The 24,720-nt window shown below is 43.2% G+C and overlaps 1 protein-coding gene across 1 annotated transcript in view; it reads left to right on the plus strand.

Moving 5' to 3' along the window:
* The window catches only part of LOC109908104 (disks large-associated protein 4), a 115,193-nt gene extending 91,479 nt beyond the window's left edge, over positions 1-23,714 (plus strand). The window contains exons 6-12 of the mRNA XM_031794357.1: positions 9,688-9,706; positions 14,957-15,368; positions 15,491-15,582; positions 18,977-19,422; positions 20,214-20,305; positions 20,612-20,755; positions 20,950-23,714. Coding sequence (XP_031650217.1) covers positions 9,688-9,706; positions 14,957-15,368; positions 15,491-15,582; positions 18,977-19,422; positions 20,214-20,305; positions 20,612-20,755; positions 20,950-21,168 — 1,424 coding nt within the window. The 3' untranslated portion in view covers positions 21,169-23,714. The remainder of the gene's footprint in view (positions 1-9,687; positions 9,707-14,956; positions 15,369-15,490; positions 15,583-18,976; positions 19,423-20,213; positions 20,306-20,611; positions 20,756-20,949) is intronic.
* Positions 23,715-24,720: the final 1,006 nt, after the last annotated feature.

Raw genomic sequence — 24,720 nt, forward strand, 5'->3', positions numbered from 1 at the left:
GTAGTTCATTCAAATACATGTATAATTTGACAGCAATTGTCTTGCAATATCATAGTTTTCAGCCAATCGAAGTAACATGTTCCATTCCATCGAACATATCTTGCGCGTTTGTCTTTTGCGCGGTTGTCTTTTCTTACAAGCACTGATTTCTTTTGATATCTGCTGAGGAACGTTTTACTTGCAAATCACTGCGGTCATGGCTAGAAGGGATCCAGGTTTTGTCAAATCAGATTAGACTTTTTGTAGCAGGTTAAGATACTTTACGCAGCAGGTTAGGAGAATTACCGTAGCAGGTTGGATACATGGTTAGGAAAATGCTTAAGGGTTAACTAAAATGCAAAACAATTCAATTTGTGACGTTAATTTGACAAAGCCGGATCCCTTCTAGCCATGACCAATAACTGCTCTGAATAAATCCTAAACGTAAATATAGAGGCGGGAACGTACACGAACAAGCCGGGGAAATTATAGACACAAAAAACAGACACAGATATTATCCAATGGCCGTTAAGAAACCCGTTGTCGTGGACTAAAAAGGCGGGGAAACGTGACGTCCTTTGTTGACTGGAGATTTAAACCAATCCTGTTCGTCTATGGTGAGATTGATGACCATCGACATCCAATGGCGTTGTAGTGTGTGCCAGTCTGCAAAAGGTGGACTCCAATCCCTTACGTCAAGGGCGTGTCCCTTTTGATTCCTTTCTTCAAGGAACGTTGTGTGAACAGTTAGAAATAGCACAGTAGCTAATGCCTCTGTCTATTAAAACAACCTCGAATGAATGAACAGAAAATACGGATTTATTGTCTCGCTTTTATCAAAGTAAGCGTAAATATTTTATAATGTACTCGTGTCTGAACTGAGATTTGGATCGATTGGTATTGACCGTGGTTATCGACGAATGCTAGCTAAACTACCCTGTCTAACGTGGATGAGAGGAATCGCCCTGATTCTGGGATCCACGTATTGTAGGTAACGTTAGCTAGCAGCGATGTTACACTAGGTTAGGGAGCTAAATCTCCACGACTCGTACAAATGCTTCATTCCACTGCTAGAATTATTTTTTTTGTCGTGGTAATCAGTTCGCTATCGTTATTAGCAGGTGACAGTTTGTAGCGAATAACGGTATACAATCAATCCAGCACCCGATAATGTCTTTGGTGTAGCTAATGTTCGCTAGATCAGGGTTTCCAAAACTCGGTCATGCCTCACGCCGGTGTACATTTTTTTTGCTTTGTTGCCGTAGCGCTAGACAGCTGATTCAAATAGCCAACTCATCATCAAGCTTTGATTAATTTAATCAGCTGTGTAGTGGTAGGGCAAAACCCCAAACGTGCCCTCCGGACCGAGTTAGGGGAAACCCCGAGCTACGTTAAATAGCTAATGTTAGCGATGCCTGACAGCATCCGCCTTGTTAATTAATGAGCTAACGTTACTGTAGCTAGCTACCAGCACCCCATCATTGCAAGCAGAGTGGGTAGTTAGTTGGCTAGTAGTGCTGTCAACCACAGATTGAATCACCAAATTAGAAAGGCAGCTAAAACTAGTTGGACAGGAACTGTAAGATAGCCATCTAACGTTATTTAGGTAACGTTAATGTTAGCTACGTTTCCATATTTGGTGAGTTGAGAGAGACTGGTAAACTTAAATTACTAGCTTCGGGTCAGACATTTTTCCACCAGTCATTTTTCCAGCTTCGAACTCACTATTGTGACCATGATCATATGATCTAGCTAGTAATATCCAGCTAACGTTATCTCCCGTGGCTGCATATCCAGTCAAGTTAGCTAAAAAGCTTGTTTAACCTACCATCTTCTTTATTCTGCCGGTTAAGTTGCATCATAAGAGATATGTGTGGTTGCTAAGTAGTAAGACCTCACCCGTGCCAAGGATCTACCTCCTTGCCAAATGTTTTAATGCATTCATTTGTTTGTTTTTACTGCGAAGGTGGATAGTTAGCGATTTGTGAGCCAACCAGAAATGAATCAAGGATGGATTGTATGACTTCTTCAAAACAAACTGTTATGATTTTTCAACGCCGATACCGATACTAATTATTGGAGGACCAAAAAAAGCGATTTAAAAATTATATATATTTGTAGTAATGACAATTACAACAATACTGATTTGAACACTTATTTGAACTTAATACATCAATAAAATCAATTTAGTCTCAAATAAATTATGAAACCTGTTCAATTTGGTTTAAATAATGCAAAAACAAATTATTGGAGAAGAAAGTAAAAGTGCAATATGTGACATGTAAGAAAGCTAACGTTTAAGTTCCATGCTCCGAACATATGAAAGCTGGTGGTTCCTTTTAACATGAGTCTTCAATATTCCCAGGTAAGAAGTTTTAGGTTGTAGTTATTATAGCACTATTTCTCTCTATACCATTTGTATTTCATATACCTTTGACTATTGGATGTTCAAATAGGTACTTTAGTATTACCAGCCTAATCTCGGGAGTAGATAGGCTTGAGGTACACAGGTGCAACGACAGTGCTTTTTTTCGGGAATGTGGTTTGTTAAATCACCTGTTTGGCGAAGTAGGCTATGATTTAATTATAAATTAACAGGCACCGCATCGATTATATGCAACGCAGGACAAGCTAGACAAACTAGTAATATCATCAACCATGTGTAGTTTGGTTGTTTTTTCTAAGATAAGTTTAATGCTAGCTAGCTCCTTGCTGCACTCGCACAACAGGTAGTCAGCCTGCCACGCAGTCTCCTCGTGGAGTGCAATGTAATCGGACATAATCGGTGTCCAAAAATGCCGATTACCGATTGTTATGAAAACTTGAAATCGGCCCTAATTAATCGGTCGACCTCTAGTTATGGTGCATTTTCATAACTCTTCCTCAGATGTCACTTGGAAGTCCAGCAACTATTTCAAGAGGAATCCTGTGTCTTTTTTTATTTTATTGCATTTTGTCTCTAAAGGCCATTTATTGTCTGGTTTCTGAGCATACAATCAATAATTGAACAGCTTCCGGACAATGTGCTAATTTAAGTGCTTTGCAGTCAAACAGCTGGACCTGTTATGAGAGGCTTGAATATGTGCTCTGTATACCAGGGACCATGGTAGCACCCCTGACTTTGTTTAGCTTGAAAGTTGTTGTAGGGCTGGGATCAGATGGCCATTCATTCAAAGGCTTCAGATAACACATGGTCAGCACATGAATACAGACATTGAGTCACATGCTCTGGCAATACACATAGTCTGGCTATACACACTCATTGATGAGGTCATTGGTGAGTCAGTGGGTGAACTCACTATAGTTACATGACAATTTTCAAACAGACATTCTAAAGGGATGAGTAGTAAAATGACTGTGCTACAGAGAAATTAATAGAGAACAGTACAATGATGCAACCCCTCAGTCTGTAAGTCCTTGGTATTTGGATTGGCAGAATCTGAATCCTGTCGTATTCAAGTGACCAATCTGTAAGAATTGGGTCACAAGGAGGATCTCTTGCATCTATGGTGTCATAGTTCAATCTCAACAGCCCCACCTGTGTAATCTTGACAATGTAATACCGCTCATGTAGCTGGTCGTGACACACACAGCCATACAAATGAGGGTCGCCTAATCCTACAGTGTGTGTTGAACACAAGATTAAAAGGGGTTAGAGGAAGTGTGTTTGTGTGTGCTTGAGCAAAAGAGACATTCTGTCTGGTGTTGTAGAAGGATTTGCCTTGCTGTAGTAGGCTGGTAACACACCGCTCCAGTCCCACCCGAGCCCCTTCCTCTTGACACCTGACAGGACTGATTCTGGGTATTTACATCAGCTAATTAGGCTTTCCACCAAGCTGGCACCAATCCCCACAGGGTGGTCTGGAAACTCCACAGGACATAATTAGCGTTTTAATACCTTCCTGGAGTAACGCCACTATGACTGACTGGACGGACCACTTCAAGCAGCCCCCAACACTTGTGCTGTAAGAGAGTAGAACTAGTTTGTTCTAAACCTGTTTTTGTGGGGCGGGCAGATTTTTACAAAGTATTTTTCCAGATAAGTGATTTGACTGGTTACTTAGTTTTTGGACAGCTGTTTCCAGTCTTTGTATGGAGAGAGGCTGTAGCTTGTTGTTGCACTCATCATAAACTAGAATTACCATTGGTGTTTATATTCTAACCACTCTCTTTGTAAACCATTGCTGTGTTGTGTGTTTTTTGTCTTCCTGTTGGTGTGTTCTTGGGCTGCCCTGTCCAGTCTGCCTGCCTCCGTCTCGCAGTAGCACTACTCACCATTAGCCCTGTCCAGCCTGTCTACATTTTTGTTTCTCACCAGCCCTGTCTATCTCCTCTGGTCTTGGACCACCAGCCTAGTTCTCCAGCAGCCTGTCACCTTGCTACACAGTCACTATAATGCTGTTAATCTGGGGTTGATCCAACCCTTTGCCGTGTGCAGATTAGTAGCACTTAGACACTCTCAGGAGCACCTATTAAAAGTAGGGCTGTGACTGTCATTGAATTTTGGATGACTGATAAGGTCAGCCAAATGGGCATCGTTGTACCATTTTTATAATGGAAAAATAATAATTCAAATAAATCAATTTTAAGGTGCACATTTTCTCTTCTCCTAACTGCATGTGCTGCTGAAGCAGAAGTCTCCTTTGCTACAACACCTTTCTTGGTTCAGCAAGGAGCAACGTAGTGTCATCACATTGTAGATAGGGCTGGGAATGGATGGGGACCTCACAATACAATATCACTATACTTAGGTGCTGATGCAATATGTATTGCGATTTGATGTTTAGAACACACACAACATGGCCAAAAGTATATGGACTTGTGCTTGTCAATCATCTCATCTCCTAAATCATGGGCATTACTATGAAGTTAGCCCCACCTTTGCTGCTATAACCGTCTCGACTCTTCTGGTAAGGCTTTCAACTAGATGTTGGAACATTGCTGTCGGGACTTGCTTTCTTTCAGCCACGATCATTTGTGAGGTCGGGCACTGATGTTGGGCGATTGATTGCGAGCCAGGCCTAGTGTTCCAATTCATCCCAAAGGTTTTCGATGGGGTTGAGGTCAGGACTCTGTGCAGGCCAGTCAAGTTCTTCCACACCGATCTTGACAAACCATTTCTGTATGGACCTCGCTTTGTGCACAGGGGCATTCTTAAGCTGAAACAGGAAAGGGCCTTCCCTGAACTGTTTTCTCAAAGTTGGAAGCACAGAATTGTCTAGCATGTCATTGTATGCTGTAGCGTTAAGATTTCCCTTCACTGGAGCTAAGGGGCCAAACCCGAACCATGAAAAACAGCCCCAGACCATTATACCTCCTTCAAGAACTATACAGTTGGCACTATGCATTTGGGCAGGTAGCTTTCTCCTGGCATCCGCCAAACCCAGATTCGTCAGAGACCTAATGAAACTGACGGACAGTGCAGCTGTACTTTTAGCTCTTAAGAAACTTTGCAGTACTTTGTTTTCATGTGTTATTATTATTATTATCAAATCAAATTTATTTATATAGCCCTTCGTACATCAGCTGATATCTCAAAGTGCTGTACAGAAACCCAGCCTTAAACCCCAAACAGCAAGCAATGCAGGTGTAGAAGCACGGTGGCTAGGAAAAACTCCCTAGAAAGGCCAAAACCTAGGAAGAAACCTAGAGAGGAACCAGGCTATGTGGGGTGGCCAGTCCTCTTCTGGATGTGCCGGGTGGAGATTATAACAGAACATGGCCAAGATGTTCAAATGTTCATAAATGACCAGCATGGTCCAATAATAATAAGGCAGAACAGTTGAAACTGGAACAGCAGCACGGCCAGGTGGACTGGGGACAGCAAGGAGTCATCATGTCAGGTAGTCCTGGGGCATCGTCCTAGGGCTCAGGTCCTCCGAGAGAGAAAGAGAGAATTAGAGAACGCACACTTAGATTCACACAGGACACCGAATAGGACAGGAGAGGTACTCCAGATATAACAAACGGACCCTAGCCCCCCGACACAAACTACTGCAGCATAAATACTGGAGGCTGAGACAGGAGGGGTCAGGAGACACTGTGGCCACATCCGAGGACACCCCCGGACAGGGCCAAACAGGAAGGATATAACCCCACCCACTTTGCCAAAGCACAGCCCCCACACCACTAGAGGGATATCTTCAACACCAACTTACCATCCTGAGACAAGGCTGAGTATAGCCCACAAAGATCTTATTAGCCCAGGATTTTTTTGTTTGTTATTACATACAGCCGGGAATAACTTTTGGATATCAGTGCGACGGTAACTCACCAGCATTACGACCAGTAATACGACTTTCCCGAATCAGATCCTTTGCTCGTACCCTCCAGGGCAATTGAACTGATTCCAGAGGCTGTTCCAAAACACTGCATGTGGGAAAGAGGTACTTGGAGTGGACTTTGTCTGATTTAGGAGGCGCGCACACCACCCACTGCTTCCGAGTATATTACTCACTAATGTTCAGTCTCTGGATAATAAAGTTGATGAGCTCAGGGCGAGGATTTCCTTCCAGAGAGACATCAGGGGATTGTAAACATACTCTGTTTCACAGAAACATGGCTCTCTTGGGGATATACTGTCTGTGTCCGTTCAGCCAGTTGGGTTCTCCGTTCATTGCACAGACAGGAATAAATATCTCTCAGGGAAGGAGGGCGGGTGTGTATGTTTCATGATTAACTATTCATGGTGTGATAACATACAGGAACTCAAGTTATTTTGTCCACCCGACCTAGAATACCACAATCAAATGCCAACCGTATTACCTCCCAAGAGAATTTCTCTTCGGTTGTAGTCACAGCCATGTATATTCCTCCTCAAACCAATACCATGACAGCCCTCAAAGAACTTCACTGGACTTTATGCAAACTGGAAACCACATATCCTGAGGCTGCATTTATTGTAGCAAGGGATTTTAACAAAGCAAATTTGAGGAAAACATTACCGAAGTCCTATCAACACATTGACTGTAGTACTCGCGCTGCTAAAACACTCGACCACAGCTACTCCAACTTCCGAGATGCCTACAAGGCCCTCTAATGCCCTCCCGTCGGTAACTCTGATCACGACTCCATTTTGCTCCTCCCTTCCTATAGCCCGAAGCTCAAACAGGAAGTACCGTGCTAAGGACTATTCAACGCTGGTCTGAACTATCGTAATCCACGCTTCAAAATGGTTTTGATCACGCGTACTGGGATATGTTCCAGGGAGCCTCTGAGAACAACCTAGACGAATGCACTGAAACGATGACTGAGTTTATCAGGAAATGTATAGGAGATGTTGTACCCACTATGACAATTAAAACCTACCCTAACCAGAAACCGTGGATACATGGCAGCATTCACGCAAAACTGAAAGTGCGAACCACCACATTTAACCATGGCAAGGTGACTGGGAATATGGCCGAATACAAACAGTGTAGTTATTCCCTCCTTAAGGAAATCAAACAGACAAAACGTCAGTATAGAGACAAAGTGGAGTTGCAATTCAACTGCTCAGACATGACGTATGTTGCAGGGTCTACAGACAATCACAGACTACAAAGGGGAAACCAGCTACGCGAGGACACAGTCTTGCGTCCGGACAAGCTTAAACACTGTCACCCACTTTGAGGATAACACAAAGCCACCCGCTGCTAATGACTGTGGGCTCTCCTTCTCCGTGGCCGACATGAGTAAGACATTTTAAATGTGTTAATCCTTGCAAGGCTGCTGGCCCAGACGGCATCCCTAGCCGCGTCCTCAGAGCATGTGCAGACCAGCTGGCTGGAGTGTTTACGGACATATTTAATCTCTCCCTATCCCAGTCTGTTGTCCCCAGATGCTTCAAGATGTCCACCATTGTTCCTTTACCCAAGAAAGCAAAGGTAACTTAGTCATTTAGTTATCGCCCCGTAGCACTCACTTCTGTCATTGTGACGTGCTTTGAGAGACTAGTCAAGGATCATATCAACTCTACCTTACTTGACTCCCTAGACCCACTTCAATTTGCTTACCGCCCCAATAGATCCACAGACGATGCCATCGCAATGCACACTGCCCTGTCCCATCTGGACATGAGGAATACCTACGTAAGAATGCCGTTACTTGACCATAGCTCAGCATTCAACACCATAGTACCCTCCAAACTCATCATTAAGCTCGAGGCCCTGGGTCCCAACCCCGCCCCTTGCAACTGAGTCCTGGACTTCCTGAAGGGTCGCCCCCAGGTGGTGAAGGTAGGAAACAACATCACCACTTCGCTGATCCTCAACATTGGGGCCCCACAAGGATGCGTGCTCAGCCCCCTCCTGTACTCCCTGTTGACCTACGCCTCCAACTCAATCATCAAGTTTGCAGGCGACACAACAGTAGTAGGCCTGATTTAACAACAATGGCAAGACCGCCTATAGGGAGGAGGTGAGGGTCCTGGGAGTGTGGTGCCAGGAAAATAACCTCTCACCCAACTTCAACAAAACTGAAGAGCTCATCATGGAATTTCCACTATCATAGTGGAATTTCCACTATCCATGAATTTCCACTATCTATGGTTACGAAAGACTGTATTATATTGACAAGATAGTGACTGGTCTAACAATGGATTTACATGTCCTCAGATGTAAAGCAGGTGGGAGGAGGCGAGATCAGGTGAGACCATTCTAGCCAATGTGAGAGCAGATACTCGTGTGTACAACAGGCCATCGAGAGGGATGGATAAAGGACTCATCTTTGTATCTGTGCCATTATAGCGTCTGTGACAGCATTGGCAGTGCCATTTAGGCAATCTCCATTTTAAAAGTAGTACATTTTCTTCTTCATTGGTTGATTGCTCCCAACTCATAAGAATTCCCACCCTGTTGACTATTTTAAAATGGTGGAAGGCCTCATGGGCAACGTCCATGCCACAACAGGTTATATTCATGATGAGTCCTCAACGGACGCAACTCCGATAAAGTCATTTTTGGTTTTATTTGCCGAAAAGCCTTGTTTTTCTGTCAATCACGTTTGTTACTGTTACTATGATAATTGTTGAAAGTTGAGGGAGCATTCGTAACAACCTAACCATTACGAAACTTCTATTCAATCAAATAATCCTCACGTACCAAATTAGCAATTATACTGAACAGAAATATAAACGCAACATTCAACAATTTCACTGAGTTACTGTTCATATAAGGAAATCAGTCAATTCATTAGTCCCCAATCTATGGATTTCTCATGACTGGGCAGGTGCCCAGCCAATCAGAATGTTTTCTCCCACAAATGAGCCTTATTGTAGATGCAAATACTTCTCAATTTCATCAGCTGTCCGGGTGTCTGGTCTCAGATGAAGAAGCCGGATGTGGAGCTTCTGGGCTGATGTGGTTACATGTGGTCTGCAGTTGAGGCCAGTTGCAGGTATTGCTAAATTCTCTGGAGGTGGCTTGTGGTAGAGAAATTAACATTAAATTCTCCAGCAGCAGCTCTGGTGGACACACCTGCAGTCAGCATGCCAATTGCACGCTCCCTCAACTTGACATCTCTGGCATTGTGTTTTGTGACAACTGCACATTTTAGGGTGGCCTTTTATTCCAAATCAAATCCAAGTTTTATTTGTCACGTGCACTGAATACAACAGTGAAATGCTTACTTACAGGCTCTAACCAATAGTGCAAAAAAGGTGTTAGGTGAACAATAGGTAAGTAAAGAAATAAAACAACAGTAAAATGGCAGGCTATATACAGTAGCGAGGCTACATAGACACCTGTTTGTCAGGCTGATTGAGGTAGTATGTACATGAAGATATGGTTAAAGTGACTGCATATATGATGAACAGAGAGTAGCAGTAGCGTAAAAGAGGGGTTGGTGCACCTGTGTAATGATCATGCTGTTTAATCAGATCCTTGATATGCCACACCTGTCAGGTGGATGGATTATCTTGACAAAGGGATATGAACAAATATGCCTAGAAAATTGAATTTCTGGGATATTTTATTTTAGCTCATGAAACACTTTACGTGTTGCATTTTAGATTTTTGATCAGTTTACAATTTTTGTTGACCAAATTCAAACCATCATTGATATCATACAAAAAATTGGCTTATTTTTGTGGATAGATTTTGGGCGAAGTAAAACCTCCTGTTTCGCCTCTCTCTCTGTTACAAACCACAAAGACAGAGAGGATGAAATTACACTGGGTCACATTATTCATTGTCATTTATCTGGCCATAATATAACTGGCTGCTGGACCATTACTGGTAATCAGATACTTCTCACAAACATGATTATAGAGCTAGAGTGTCTCTTGGAGAATTCACTGCATTGCTTTTAACGAGTGATCCAATGTAGGTTAACGTGATGATCATCAACATGTTGACAGTGCTGTTACTGCTATAATGGATGTTAACTGTTTTCAGAGCAGGAGACACCCCATGAGCCCCACAGGGAGAGAACCCTTTGCCTAGCTAGTCTATTCTCCTAACACCTTTTTCATCAGTCAAATCAGATTTTATTTGTCACATGCGCCGAATACAACAGGGGTAGTAGACCTTACAGTGTAATGCGTACTTACAAGCCCTTAACCAACTACTTTAAGAAGAAAAACGTGATCAGTAAAAAAAGAAAACAGAAGTAACAAATAATTAAACAGCAGCAGTAAAATAACAATAGCGAGGTTATATACAGGGGGTACAGGTACAGAGTTACTGGTGCTTTCTACTTTAATTTTTGTCTGTAGTAGGAATCAGGAGGATAGAATTATGGTCAGATTTACCAATTGGAGGGCGAGTGAAAGCTTTGTACTTGTCTCTGTGTGGAGTAAAGGTTGTCAAGTTGATTTTTTTTCACCTCTGGTTGCACGTGTAACATGCTGGTAGATTTGAGGTAAAATGGATTTGAGTTTCTTATGGCCTTATACAGCTGATTGACTGCGGTCTTAGTGCCAGCATCCGTTTGTGGTGGTATGGAGACAGCTATGAAAAATACAGATGAAAACTCTCTTGGTAAATAGTGTGATTTACAGCTTATCATGAGATACTCTACCTCAGGCAAGCAAAACGGCAAGACTTCCTTAGATCTTGTGCACCAGCTGTTGTTTATCGATATACATAGACCGTCACCCCTTGTCTTACCAGAGGCTGCTGTTCTATCCACCCGGAAAAGCTTAGAACCCGCCAGCTGTATGTTATTCATGTCGTCGTTCAGCCACGATTCGGTGAAACATAAGATATTACAGTTTTTAATGTCCCGCTGGTAGGATATAGGTGATCGTAATTTGTGTTTTTTAAATTATTATTTTTATTAGCGATTGATTGGCACGTTGGCTAATAGGACTGATGGTAAAGGTAGATTACCCACTCGGCGACGGATACAAGGCACCCGGATCTTCGTCAACGATACCACCGTCTCTTTCGCCTAAGAATGGGGGGGATGAGGGCCTTGTCGGCCGTCTGAAGTAATTCCTTCCCGCCTGATTCGTTGAAGATAAAGTATTCCTCCAGTATGGGGTGAGTAATCGCTGTCCTGATATCTAGAAGCTATTTTCAGTCATAAAACATGCTGGCAGAAACATTATATACAAAATAACTTTCAAATAACACAAAAAAACATGCACAATATCACAGTTGGTTATGGGGATCGTAAAACGGCAGCCATCTCCTTCGGCACCATTCTTCATTGCATCATGGACAGCTCCCCGTCAGTTATAATCAACAATAGACTGTAAAACTACTTTGTTTCTGATCAAAGTTCAGTTCTGTAATCCACTCATGCCTCATGCCTCATGTGCATAACATATCCTAAACCAGACTGGTTTTGCATTGAATGCAAAGTAGAGGTGTGATTCACAGACTCATTCACTAGCAATACTCATGTTATCAGATATCCAAGTGCTCAGTGTTTTCTGATGTTTGTCCCTTCTGATGCCAGCCCTGGATAGCTGATGCTGTCTATGAGACCAGTGGGTGGGTAGTAGGGTTGGCACTGCCCCACAGGAGAAGAGGTTCCAGACAGCTTAGTTAATCTACCCCATAATCACCTCTGGGCAGTCAGCCCATGGTGAAGGGCAGAGCAAGCATAGTTCAGTAATACAAATCACAGCAGGACTGGACAGAGCCTTTCTGCCAATAGTATGAATAATAGGTAGGTCTACAGCGTTAGTGCTTAAAAACAGCACTTCCTCTGTCATTGATGTTACTGATGGATTATGGCCAGATGATGGCCTTTTCTCTGTCAGTTGTTTGGTGAGGGAGTAGGCTGTCTGGACTGTGTACACATGTTTGTGTGGTACACTAGCGAATGTGTACCAGCCACGTAGACATGGGGATCAAGAGGCTTGTAGTACTAAGAAGAACGTGACAACACCGAACACGCCACATTAATTAACTCGTCGGACTCTTGTGTGTCTATGCTGGGCATTTGAGGAATGGGTCCCGTTCTCGGGGAATAACGGTGTCCTTTTGTCCTCGGCTGGCGCCAGGCCCAGGGCTGAGGCGGTTGCTGCTGTTAGAGCAACGTGTGAGACAGCTCTTCTCTCTGTGGCCACTGGATTCCACAGGCATGTTTGTGTGCGTTGGTGACATTTGAGTGTTAAATGAAATGGAGCAGCCTGTCATTTGTTGATGACAGATCTCATGTCTACACTTCCCTGTTGCTATAAACAAAGGATCTTGAAGGATGTTTGGTCACACTAACATTAACCTATATAGGCCAGGCATTGCCCTTTTCATACTGGTGAATCAACTGTGAAATGGACCTAGACAAACCCATGTAATAACCCTGTCCTTGTAGTAAAGTATGTAGGTTATTCCCTACAGTTTCCGGTAAACTTTTTTTTCATTCAGCCTGTGACTGTGTGTTTAGTCATGTGTGGGAGTATACTTGGCGCCAATGTGACTTTGTGAATGTTGTAACTGGACCAGACCAGTGTAATTTTCCTTTCCTCTCCCATTTTCCCAGGCAGCCCTGTCAGTCCTCTCTCTTTCCAGGATCTGTTGATCCCACCAAGCCACACGGCCAACTGTTTAAATTAGTGATGGGGGGGAATCGATACGGTTACATATCGGGATATTTTTGACGATCGTTTTAACAATGTCGGCATATTATTTTTGCGCTAGTTTTTTGAACCTGACCAAAACGGCAGTATTTTTTTTCACAGCTTGTTCTCTGTCTTCTTTTAAATAGGGAGCCAATTTGTTTTCAGCACTTTAATTTCCATGACCGATCAACTCGTTCTCATGGCTCTCTTGTCCCTCTTCAGTGGACACATGGTGAGCAATATGTTTGGACCATTGAATCGCAATACGTATTGTGTCGGCACATAACTATCGGGTCCCTGGCAGTTCCCAGCCCTAGTTTAAATGGCAACTTATTTCTTACAAAAGGGCCAGCCTCCTTTAGTTTGCATTTGTATATCTAGCAGCAGCATATGCCCTGCCTGACCCAGTTTCTGGGTTCTCTTTTGAGTTGTATTATGGTAATTACCTCTCTGTTTCACTCAGTAACCCTCCAATCAGTCACTGATGACAAGAACAGGGGCCAGGTCCACCCTCAAGCACTAGGCTAGAGTGAAATCCCCTGCTCTTGTGTCAGACCTATTATTTCTCTTGCTGGTAATTCCCTCTTTGACTCCTCTTGGAAATGTTTGCAGTAAGATCAGCCCGGGGAGTGTCATGATTGTTTGTCAGTGTGTTATTGGTATCTCCGGTGGAAATGAGGAGGCTTATTCAGGGGTTTTCTGGATCAAAAAGGGGCTTACGGGGTGGGTTTGTCAGGGAGCGTGGCAATGGGCACGGTCGGCACAGTTGAATTTGAGAGTTTTAGAGCCCCCCCCCCCACAACTTTCCTGCAATTTTCTGAATTTCTCCATTGAGCCAATATAATTTTTTTGCAGTTTTAAAGTTAAATCTGTGCAATTCTACACATTTTGCCATGAGCTGATAGAAAATGTTGCAGTTCTAGAGCAAATTTCCAGAAATTCTACATTCTGCCATGGAGCTGAGAGAATTGTGCAGTTTTAAAGATAATTTCCTGAAGTTTTATGCATTTTGCCATGGCTAATGCTGTGTTCTTTTGCTGAAACTGAATATCAAAATCAATACTGGTAAATTCATTGTCTTGGGAATTTTATATTCCCCTGACTGTCTAGCTTTTGTTTTGGTGATTGTTAGTTCTCAAAGACTCTATTGTAATTATTCATAGTACAATATATTTTATACATGCTTTATCTGGTTTTAGTCATTTAAGTTTACACTGAAAGCGTTTTTCATTTTTCTTGTAGTTTGGACTGGGTTTTTTCTATGGCAGAAAAATTCATGCTATTCATTCAACAACACAATCAATCTATCTGTGCAGTTTATCAGGAGTCAATGATCAATGGTTCCCTGAACTATCCTACTGCTACTTCTATAATGAAGAATAGTGCATTTCCATTGGACACAGAATGTGTCTGACTTTTCCCACTTTATAGTCCCTTGAGAAAGACGATTGGGAGGGTAGACAGTAGGCACTACTAGGCAGGTAAGGGACTCCCATAGGGACAGATTGACTGACGTCAATGGAACTGAAACAGCAGGTTTACAGGAAACATGCTGGGGCGGCAGCGTAGCCTAGTGGTTAGAGCATTGGACTAGTAACCGGAAGGTTGCGAGTTCAAACCCCCAGGCTGACAAGGTACAAATCTGTCGTTCTGCCCCTGAACAGGCAGTTAACCCACTGTTCTCAGGCCGTCATTGAAAATAAGAATGTGTTCTTAACTGACTTGCCTGGTTAAATAAAGGTAAAAAAAAAAGGTGTGTGTGTGTTAGGCATGGGAAAATATGTTTTGGAAAATTGGGTATGTTTTTATTGTATTTTTGAAGTTGCTTTAGAGCAGGCTGTCTTTGATCTGCCCTGTTCTTTTACAACTCAGTTTAGCTGTTGTGGTGGTTCAGTTGGCACTACTTTAATTAACTTCCTGCTTTGTCCTGGTTCAGGTTTCAACTAATGGCACTTCCTCTTTCCCAGCACTCCCTAGGTGTGTAAGCAGCTCCTGTAAGAAGGGCCCACCACCGGTCCCACCGCGCACCACCTCCAAGCCCCACATCTCTGTGACGGTGCAGAGCAGCACAGAGTCAGCCCAGGACACATACCTGGACCAACAGGACCACCGCAGTGAGGCCAACAGCCAATCAGGACGCAGCAACTCCTCTGATAGCCTCTGCAGCCTGCGTACAGGCAGCCTGGCCAAGGGCTCTCAACCCCGGGCCCCAGCCCCCATCCCTGCCCCAAGAGACTCCTTCCCACTTCCCTTCTTCAGCACCACCACAAGTACCGGCACCCAGGTTGAGCCCCAGAATGACACTCTAAACCCAGGCCCCAGCCTCACTCCAGACCAGTCCCTAACCCTTCCAGAGCCTGTTCCCACAAAAAGGAAGCTCTCGTCTATCGGCATCCAGGTGAGCCCAGGAATCAATTTTCTAAATTGACTGTTAGTTCAGCTTTAATGTCTGTGATGCACTGTAATCTGTTGGGAGGATGCTTAGATTGACTGACATTCGTTGTAATGGTTGACTCATAGGTGGACTGCGTTCAGCCAATCCAGAGAGAGGTTCAACTGCCCCCCTCGACCAAATTCCAGTCTATTGGAGTGCAGGTGGAGAACGGCAGGCCGTAAGTCAAATCCTTATCAACACAAGATAATCTCAATCAGCTGATCACTCAATCAGCTGTTCAGTCACTTGCGTAATAGTCATTTCTCAGTTTATAGGGATGTAATGATTCACCTATACGCATCGGTCCCGATTCAAATGTTTAAGATGCAAGTGCAGCGGTCCACAGACACCAAACCAATGCAAATTTAGCATGCTAGGTATGCGTCGGTCAGAACCCGATTTCAAACATTACGAATCGCTGGTTCCCTAAAATGTTTTGATCATATTACGTTCTTTCTACCTTCTGAAAATACCTCACATTTCTGGTGACAACTGATGCGTCCTCCGTTAGTGTCGAACTGCATGTAACTGCATTGACAGTCATTGATCTACAAGTCATTTTGCATGCTGAACAACCCCAGGCAATATCAGTAGTCTAGTCAAACTGCACTGTGCCCAGTTTCACCCGCTGACCGACGCGAAGTAGGCTGCCTTTTCCTGATATTGCACATCTACGTGGCACCTTCATCATTCGAATGCTAAAATGCCTTGTATGATACAGTATTAGGCTTTATTAGTAGTGACAACCTGTGTAATTTGCTAGGTTATTGTTATCTAGGCACTGTTTTACCGGAATAAAAATAAGCTACTGGAGACCTGGGGTTGGAACCGACTCAGGGAACAGAACTGAAAATAATGACATTTTTCCAGAAACAGAACCAGGAACGAAAGTCATCTATACTGTTCCGGAACAGCACAGTTATTTTTAAAGCATGGGAACTGGGCATTTTCTTCCCACGAAGTGCCCATGCGCAAAGCCCTCTCTCACTCAGAAACGCATTCCAGTGTCTGCCAGCCAGCTGAAATTCTGTGTGTGTGTGTTACCTCCTCCTTCCGAAGCATAGTCTACTGACTTTACAAGCGTGATTCAGAAGTTGGGGAGATTTTTAATTGGAGAATAATTTATTAACTTTTTTAATGCTAAGGATACTGTGGTTCAGGTTTCACATCGGATTTATTAATTACAAAAAGGCAAGACGTGTTTTTATTTGAATTCTGGTGCCACTCTGCAGACACAAGCTTGTTAGTGAGCTAGTTAACTCATCTGGCTATACCTGCTGAGCGGCGCTTACGATAGATTTGATTTTGATCAGGTTACATTTTATTTTTGAACTCCAATGACCATAATCCATTGCGCATCTACTTGTCCGGTCTTTCTTTTGTGCCTGCTGCGGAAGAGACAAGAATGAACATGAGGGGATATAGAGAGCAGCTGTTGTGATTGATAGTTGGTATTCAGCAGTCCATAAAAGTATGCCTTATTTACTTTGAAGAACTAAAAAAATAGTTATTTTGTCAGGCCGAATAGGCAGCAGATCTGTAGAGATGAGATGATGACTTGGAATTGAAATGATAGTCATCAAATAAACAAATGTAATATACACAACAATTGAAATATTTTATAAACGTGATGTGAATAAATGATGGTTAATAAGTGATAAGCAGTAACGGACAGTCATGGGACTTTTATTCATTGTTTTATTCTGTGTTACAGCATTCAACCCAAATGATTGCCACTTTTATTTTAAATAATTTAACCGAAACCAAACCAACCTCAATGTTTAAAAAAATAAGTCTCACTTTTTATTTAACCAGGCAAGTCAGTTAAGAACAAATTCTTATTTACAATGACGGCCTACACCGGCCAAACCCAGACGACACTGGGCCAATTGTGCACTGCCCTATGGGACAATCACGTCCGGTTGTGATACCGCCTGAATTCGAACCAGGGTGTCTGTAGTGACGCCTCTAGCACTGAGATGCAGTGCCTTAGACCACTGCGCCACTCGGGGGCCCAAAGGCCCTAATCGCTCAGCACTATTACTAACCCAAACACATAATCTGCAGAAATTACAAGTTAATTAGGGGGTGCTGGTGATATCAGAACCAACGTGGGGAGAGAGAAAACATGGGCAACATTGCGCCCCCCCCCAATCTGATAGTAGTGGGGTGGTAGATGCTTAGTCTCCATTATGGCTCAGATCAGGTGCCTACATAGTACATACATCATTTTATACACACACACACACACACACACACACACACACACACACACACTAGGGCCGGGATGTTACTAGTATCGCGATACTCGTTACTGTTGTGGCAAGGAAACAAAACACGCAGAGGATTTAACATCATTGTTTCCAAGCTACAGCACACAATATTTTACATACAGCAGGTTCTTAAAGGACTGACTAGGGCCGCTTCGTGTTTTCATTTTTGCCATGGAAAGAATATTGCGATACTGGTATCGTCACAGCCCTAACACTCAGACAGATCCAGCTCATGAGCTCCATCAGCAGCACCTTTGAATTTTGGATGGAAAATGAATGCGTTTATATAACAGATCGTATTGCATCCAACCGAAACGCATCGATTCGTTCTCTAATCAAACCGAATCGTTTCAAACTAAAACGTATCGTTCCTGTATCATATCGGAGCCCACGTATCTAGATGCATATCGAATCGTCTTGAAAGGGAAAGATGCACATCCCTATCATTTTCACATTAGAGACCTTGATGTTTCCTTCACAATCTCTAAATTGAACTGCTTCACATGTGTTTGTGCATCTCCTGCTGTGTTCAACCGTTACTCATCAATCCATCCACACCCTCTAATCCCTATTTCCTCCCTTAGTCCCTCCCCTCCTGCCCTGGCATGGCTTCAGCCTGTTTGGTCCAGGCAGTTACCAAGGTCACTCAGCAGTCACTCTGAGCTCGTGCTGGCAGCAGTACAGTATTAGTGTAGCGTCTCTCTGTCTTTCTCTCTCTCGGTCTGTCTGATTGGTGGCCTTTGTTGTTTTGGCTACAGTGGAGGAGGCAGAGTGCTGTGAAGAACTGGCCATTTAAACAGCCTAGTACATAGTAATTCTCCCTAATTACATTGGTTGGACAATATGCCCACTCCGTCTGTTCTCCCTATCACTGAACGCTGTAATCTTGTCCTCTCTCTCCCCCTCACTCTCTCGATTCATCTTTCTCGCTTTCCTGCATGCTTACTCAGTCACCCTCTCTTCATGCCGTCTCTGCCTTTCTCTTTGCCTCTGCAGTAAAAGCAATGTGCTCTCAGCACTCATGTCCTTGATCTATCAGTCAAACTCCACTTCATAATGATGGCTTTCTGTATGCCTGTCGTTGGGAGAGGAAGTCTGACCTAGCACTAATGGCTGAATACAAACTGTCCTTGGTCTATGTATTAACACAAAGTGTGTTCCAGTAATCTCTGGACCACAGTAGTCAGAGATTGGGGCAGTGATTTGTGGTCGTCAGGCCCCAAGGTCAACCTTATTACATCCACAGTAAATGATCTCCGAACTGCACCAACACTAATTTGTGTGTGTGTGTCCGTCCAGACTCAGCCGAGCCAGCAGCATGGCCTCCAGACAGAGCACAGAGACAGAGCCTCAGGACTCTCAACAAGACACCCATCCCTCAGAAAACAACAGTAGAGCCAACTGCAACAGCCAGCCGGTAGATCCCGCCCTCACTGCCTCCAACGGTGAGGACAGCGCGACGGCATGGCATCCTCCCAAACATGCCCCAGTCCCGGCGAGAGTGTCTGCCTCCCTCCCAGAGAGAATGGACCCGGCCCTGGACCCCTCCTCCCTGCCCCCTCCAGACTCCAGCTTGGAGAGTGGCAATGGCAGTGTCCAGGGAGATGCAGCCCAGCCCGGCACGCCCACCTGCCTCCGGGATGGCAACTGGTTCCTCAAACTACTACAGGCTGAGACTGCACGTATGGAGGGCTGGTGTCAACAGATGGAGCAGGAGACCAAAGACAAGGACATCTCAGAGGAGGGTAAGACACAGTACACCATACTCACACTAACCAGCTAAATGTATACAAGACCGTAGACTACTCATTCTGATAGGCATAGATCTTTTTCATAGAGTAAGACACAGTCTATCATACTCACTCTAAACAGGAGACCTCTATACATTAGACAGAGATACAATCTCCTATCAGTGAATACCTTGTCAGTTCTATGACATGTGGAATTGGTATTGAGATGAAGTCCTCATCCCTGAAGCCCTAAGACAATACAGTCCATATAAGCTCCTGTCTGTTGTGGAGATTGGAGAAGGCAGGACAGGCTCATTTAATGCTAATAGTTAACGTCAAATGCTGCTCATTACCTCCTTCAGTCTAATGGCACTACTGCAGACAGACTCTTTGATCCTCCAAGATCTGGCTCAGGCAGGCAGGTAGATAATATACCTCTGCATTGTAGTTATTGAATGTGTAATGAACAGTATTGACTCCCACATCAGGTTATTCCTCAGCAGACCTGTATTGTATGATCTTACTCATGCAAATGTTAATAATGAAATAAAAGTGTATAAAAAATAATTTTTATAACTTTTTGGGGAATAAAGGTTAGTAATTTATTCTATGGACGAAGTGTGTCACCAGCAATGTAAATTGTACGCTGTAATGACAATGGTAATTAAGGACAAAGGTCAGAAATGCCACATAACCATACAATTTTAAGGACATTTTATATTGCCATTAAAAAATATTGCGCTCTGTGCCCATTTAGAGAACCTGCATGTTGTTGTGATGGCTGACTGGCTGTTTTCTGTGTGTAGTGATGGGAACGGTTCGCAGTGCAGTGGGCAGTGCCCAGCTCCTCATAGCCCAGAAGTTCCAGCAGTTCAGAGGACTCTGTGATGAGAACCTGGTGAGTAGTACTAACCCTACAATGCCCTCTTAGCCTGGCACATTTCAATGCACCTTTTTCAGTCTCAGCAGGTTGAGTTGGTTTAGAGCTCCCCCTGGTGTCAAAATACATACATACCAAATGGAGACATACTTCTAAGCAATGAGGCAACACGCATACATCTCTGTAACGGATGGCTAATATTGATGTTAAATCTGTATTCTGAAAGTGAGCCATGGCTGGAAAGGACTGAATAATGTTCTGTAATGTCAGTGTGTCTAGACAAGCCAACTAGAACTGTCCTTCCTGTCACATCCTGTCTGTTAGAATGTGAATGCCAACCCTCGGCCCACAGCCCAGGATCTGGCGGGGTTCTGGGACCTCCTGCAGCTCTCTGTAGAGGACATCAGTGTCAAGTTTGACGAGCTCTGGCAACTCAAGGCCAACAACTGGCAGCTGCCAGAGAAGAAGGTATTGGACTCACACCACATATCACCTTGATAGATCCTGATGACTTATTACTATTATTATCATCCAAACAGCTTTCTATTTAATTTTTAAAAAGACACACTTTATGATGAACAAACACATCCTACATATTCTTAATGGGTTTGAGTCCAAAATTCCAATGTCTCTTCATCCTAATATCTCTGTCTCATCCTCAGGTGGAGAGGAAGGTTGTTCCCCCCTCTGTGCCAAAGAAGACGTCCAAGCTGACCCCTGGGAAGGACCGGAGCGTGGACTCTGTGGTGGACAAGCAGCGGCAGGAGGCCAGAAAACGCCTGATGGCGGCCAAACGCGCGGCGTCGGTACGACAGAACTCTGCCACGGAAAGCTCAGACAGCATTGAGATTTACGTCCCCGAGGCCCAGACACGCCTCTGAGAACAGACCGCCACCGGCACTCTGCTCCCCCATGAAGGAACAGCCTCTCTCACCCACATATACACTCACACACACATACACACTGCTCCCCATGAAAGAACAGCCTCACACATGCACTAGACACACCCCGGGGTACAGAGCCTGGTCCCCTAATGGCAGCGCAGCATACAATCAGAGTAGAACCCAGGAGAGCACAGGCATGCTAAAAAATACAGAACAATGCAAAACCACTTCCTTCCTGGCTGCCATGGAGATGGAGACCTCAACAGACATTTAATACTATTGTTATTACTATTAATATTATTATTATTATTATCTCCTCCTGAAATGCATCAAGACTGTCTTAAATGTGCATCTTGGATAAAAGGACATCCTTATTCCTTGTCAGCTGAAGAATCTTGGTATCCCAGAAGTTTACTCTCTTCCCATCCCCTCACTTCTTCTGAGTCTGCGAGCTGGGCTGGGCTAGTCCAGGCAGCCTCTATCGTTTACCACACACACTCAGGATACACACAGGTGTACTCATTCACTGTCCACACAGTCTTCCTATTTTCTCTTTGTATTAGGCTGCCACTCCATTGGTTGTGGACGATAAGCTTTACTCTGTATGGAATCTATATGAGATGGTGTTATCGTGTACTAAGGAAGACCGTAGCATTCTATCTATCTCAAACTGGTTACCATAATAGTTTTGTAAATGTTCTTTACCAGATTGTTTGTTAGACAAGGTCCAGTGTTCAGTACTAAGGTAGTTTTTCTATAGACCAAGTACATGTACTGTCGTGATGATGTTCGCACATGATGCAATCATTCTCTCTCTCATAAACACGCAATATGCTGTCTGTCGGTGTCTGTGCAGACTCATGTTTTACATCTTCTATGCCCTGTTGAGGGAAGAAGAGAGATTACCAGGGCCAGTTGATGTGCGCTAAGGTAGGAATGTAACATGCATTGAAAATAACTTGATAACTGCACCTGTCATGCCACTTGTTTACCTGGTTACTTTACACATATTTGTTGCAGGGGACCATGAGGTATTGTGCACCACTTAATTACAACATTCCCTGTTTCCTACTCAACCTCCAGTACATTTGAATCATAAAGTGGAATCAACTATAAGCTCTCCTTTTTTCCTGATTACCAAGACTGGTTTATTTTCAGCGGCATATGCCAGAGCTCTGCCAGTGGTGTTGGGAGATAACTCGTATAAGCAATAAGTAAAATGGCAAGTTTGAACTAGCAATGTAAAAATGATTCCGATGCCCAGTCAAAAAGCAACAACCCCTAGCCCCTAAACTTTCAGTGTTCTCAGATCTGAAGTGATAGGTGAAAGTCAAACAATATGTGATGAGTCTACCTTGTCTTACAATGTTCCATGAGGAGCTTCAACTATTCTTCTTCCTCCTGTCTAATGCTTAGGCTATGAGCTGTTTTCTCCAGGTGAGCCCTCAGTCACTTAACAAGCCAACAGTCGAACGAACCATAACAGCGCTTTGGTCGTCATACACCATTAATAACCACTATTTCATTGGTCAAAGCCTTAACACCAACTGTCAAATTAATAATGATCCAAAATAATGACAACATAGTATACATTATAAACTAAGAAATGCATTCGCTATGTATCACTTATCTGTGCATTGAAAAGGTCTAAGAATCTAAATATTTCAGACTATGCTCAAGCTGAATTAATGTACTCTTATTATGGTGTCTGGCTGGCAGTTTGACCTCTTATTCCTGTGTACAGATAGAGGCACATTGTGGAGATAATTTAAAAAAAAAACATTTTTTATGAGACATTTTCTGTGACTGGTTTGAATTGACCATGCAGTCAGCCAAAACACACTAGACTGTTTTGACCTGTGCCACAGGTTATATTGGTATTTTTCTGGATTTGGAGAGAATTGATGGTGCTGTATAGGATTGTACTGAGATGGTGTGGAGTTTGAATGCCTTCCTAGAGAAAAATGTCAGCATCACTGAAAAAGAGGTGTATTCACACTATCACGCTACAGCATACATGTGTATATGAGCTTTCAGCTTTGCATTTATTTTTCTCGTGATTCGCCATGTTCCACTCATTCGCTGAATTCCAAATCAACCCTCTAGCCTAGGCACTCCTGTTAGATCTGAAATGATTGGATAGGTATGGAGAAAATCCACCCACTGTCAGAAGCAAAGAACCTCTGATCAGAAGGCAAAGTGCCGCGATTACGTTTTTGCGCAAAGCAATGCAAGGGATTGATTTGGAATTTTGATAAAGATCTGCAATTTCAGGATCTCAATGCAACTTGTCCCCTTGAAGAGCTGGCTCTCCTCCTAAAAGGCTAACACCTGTGCCACAACAAGGCTGCCCTCAAAGTGCTCGTGTGATCCACAGTCAGTTTTGTATTTTTATCTCATAATGTAAAATATGGCAATTAGTAGAACTGGGAAAGCAGCTGATGCAGGGGCACCAGTATGTTAATTATTGTTTATTTGTAATACATCATACGGACGTGTACATTTCATTGTCCAAAGAAATCATTAAACATCCCTTTGTTACATCTCCTTGTCACCAACATTATTCTACTCATTGCTATATGTAATATTAGCTGAGATGTTAATATTACTGATAAAATCGCTGTCTTCAATGATATTTAGCTGTATGTTAGCTCATGTTTTAAGGTTATATCTCTTTTGAATGGCCTTCCTCATAGTTTAGAACAAGAGTCATGCAAAGATCCTACTGAGATCATAGCACCAATCACAATTTGTTGTCTGTCTGGGGATGGAGACTAGTCTGTATTCAGTCTCATGTCATTCAGGGTTGGTGAATTGGTCTCAGATTGCATGTTCTCCTCTTCAACCATACAGTCAGAAGTGTTAGACTGGTCTCTGCATGGCACTGGCATAGCATAGAATCTAGATCTGAACCTAGATTAGAACATTGTTTCCTTCAGAATCAGGAGCCTGGAAGAATGGAACCTTCAGGAAAAAATGGCCTGATCAGGGATATTCAGGCAGTTTGTATACAGTATGTTTTGTGTTATAAAGGGCTATAATGGGCATATGAAGGGGCAACCCCTGATGTCATATACCCTGTTGAGACAGTGACTTTGGACAATACAAAACACTTCAGCCATCTGGCTTGGATTTTTTTTGAACTAATGGTCTGGATTGTATCAATAATGTCAAAAACATTTTGCCATGCATCACTTTTGGGGTAATGATGGGACACTAAATCAATTCCCTGATTAACTTTTCTATGGTAGTAGAAAATCTCACTTACCTGACATGATATACCTCAGACTTGTCACAGGTGAATACACCATCCCCATTGGCCAACTCCTCTTTGAGAGATGCAAATAGTGAAACATGCATAAACAAATTAGACAGAGGGCCATTAAGAAACTACCGGTCATTATTTTACAAATCAAGCACATATTCTACTGATACGGGGTTGTTCATATGTTATGGTATACTAGTTATTTTGAAAGAATAAAGAATTGTAATTACCAGTAAAATGTCCTATTCGTTTTCAAGTGTGTGAATACAGTTGAGTAAGCAAAA

Source organism: Oncorhynchus kisutch, linkage group LG17 (genome assembly GCF_002021735.2).
Source record: "Oncorhynchus kisutch isolate 150728-3 linkage group LG17, Okis_V2, whole genome shotgun sequence".
Lineage (NCBI taxonomy): Eukaryota > Metazoa > Chordata > Actinopteri > Salmoniformes > Salmonidae > Oncorhynchus > Oncorhynchus kisutch.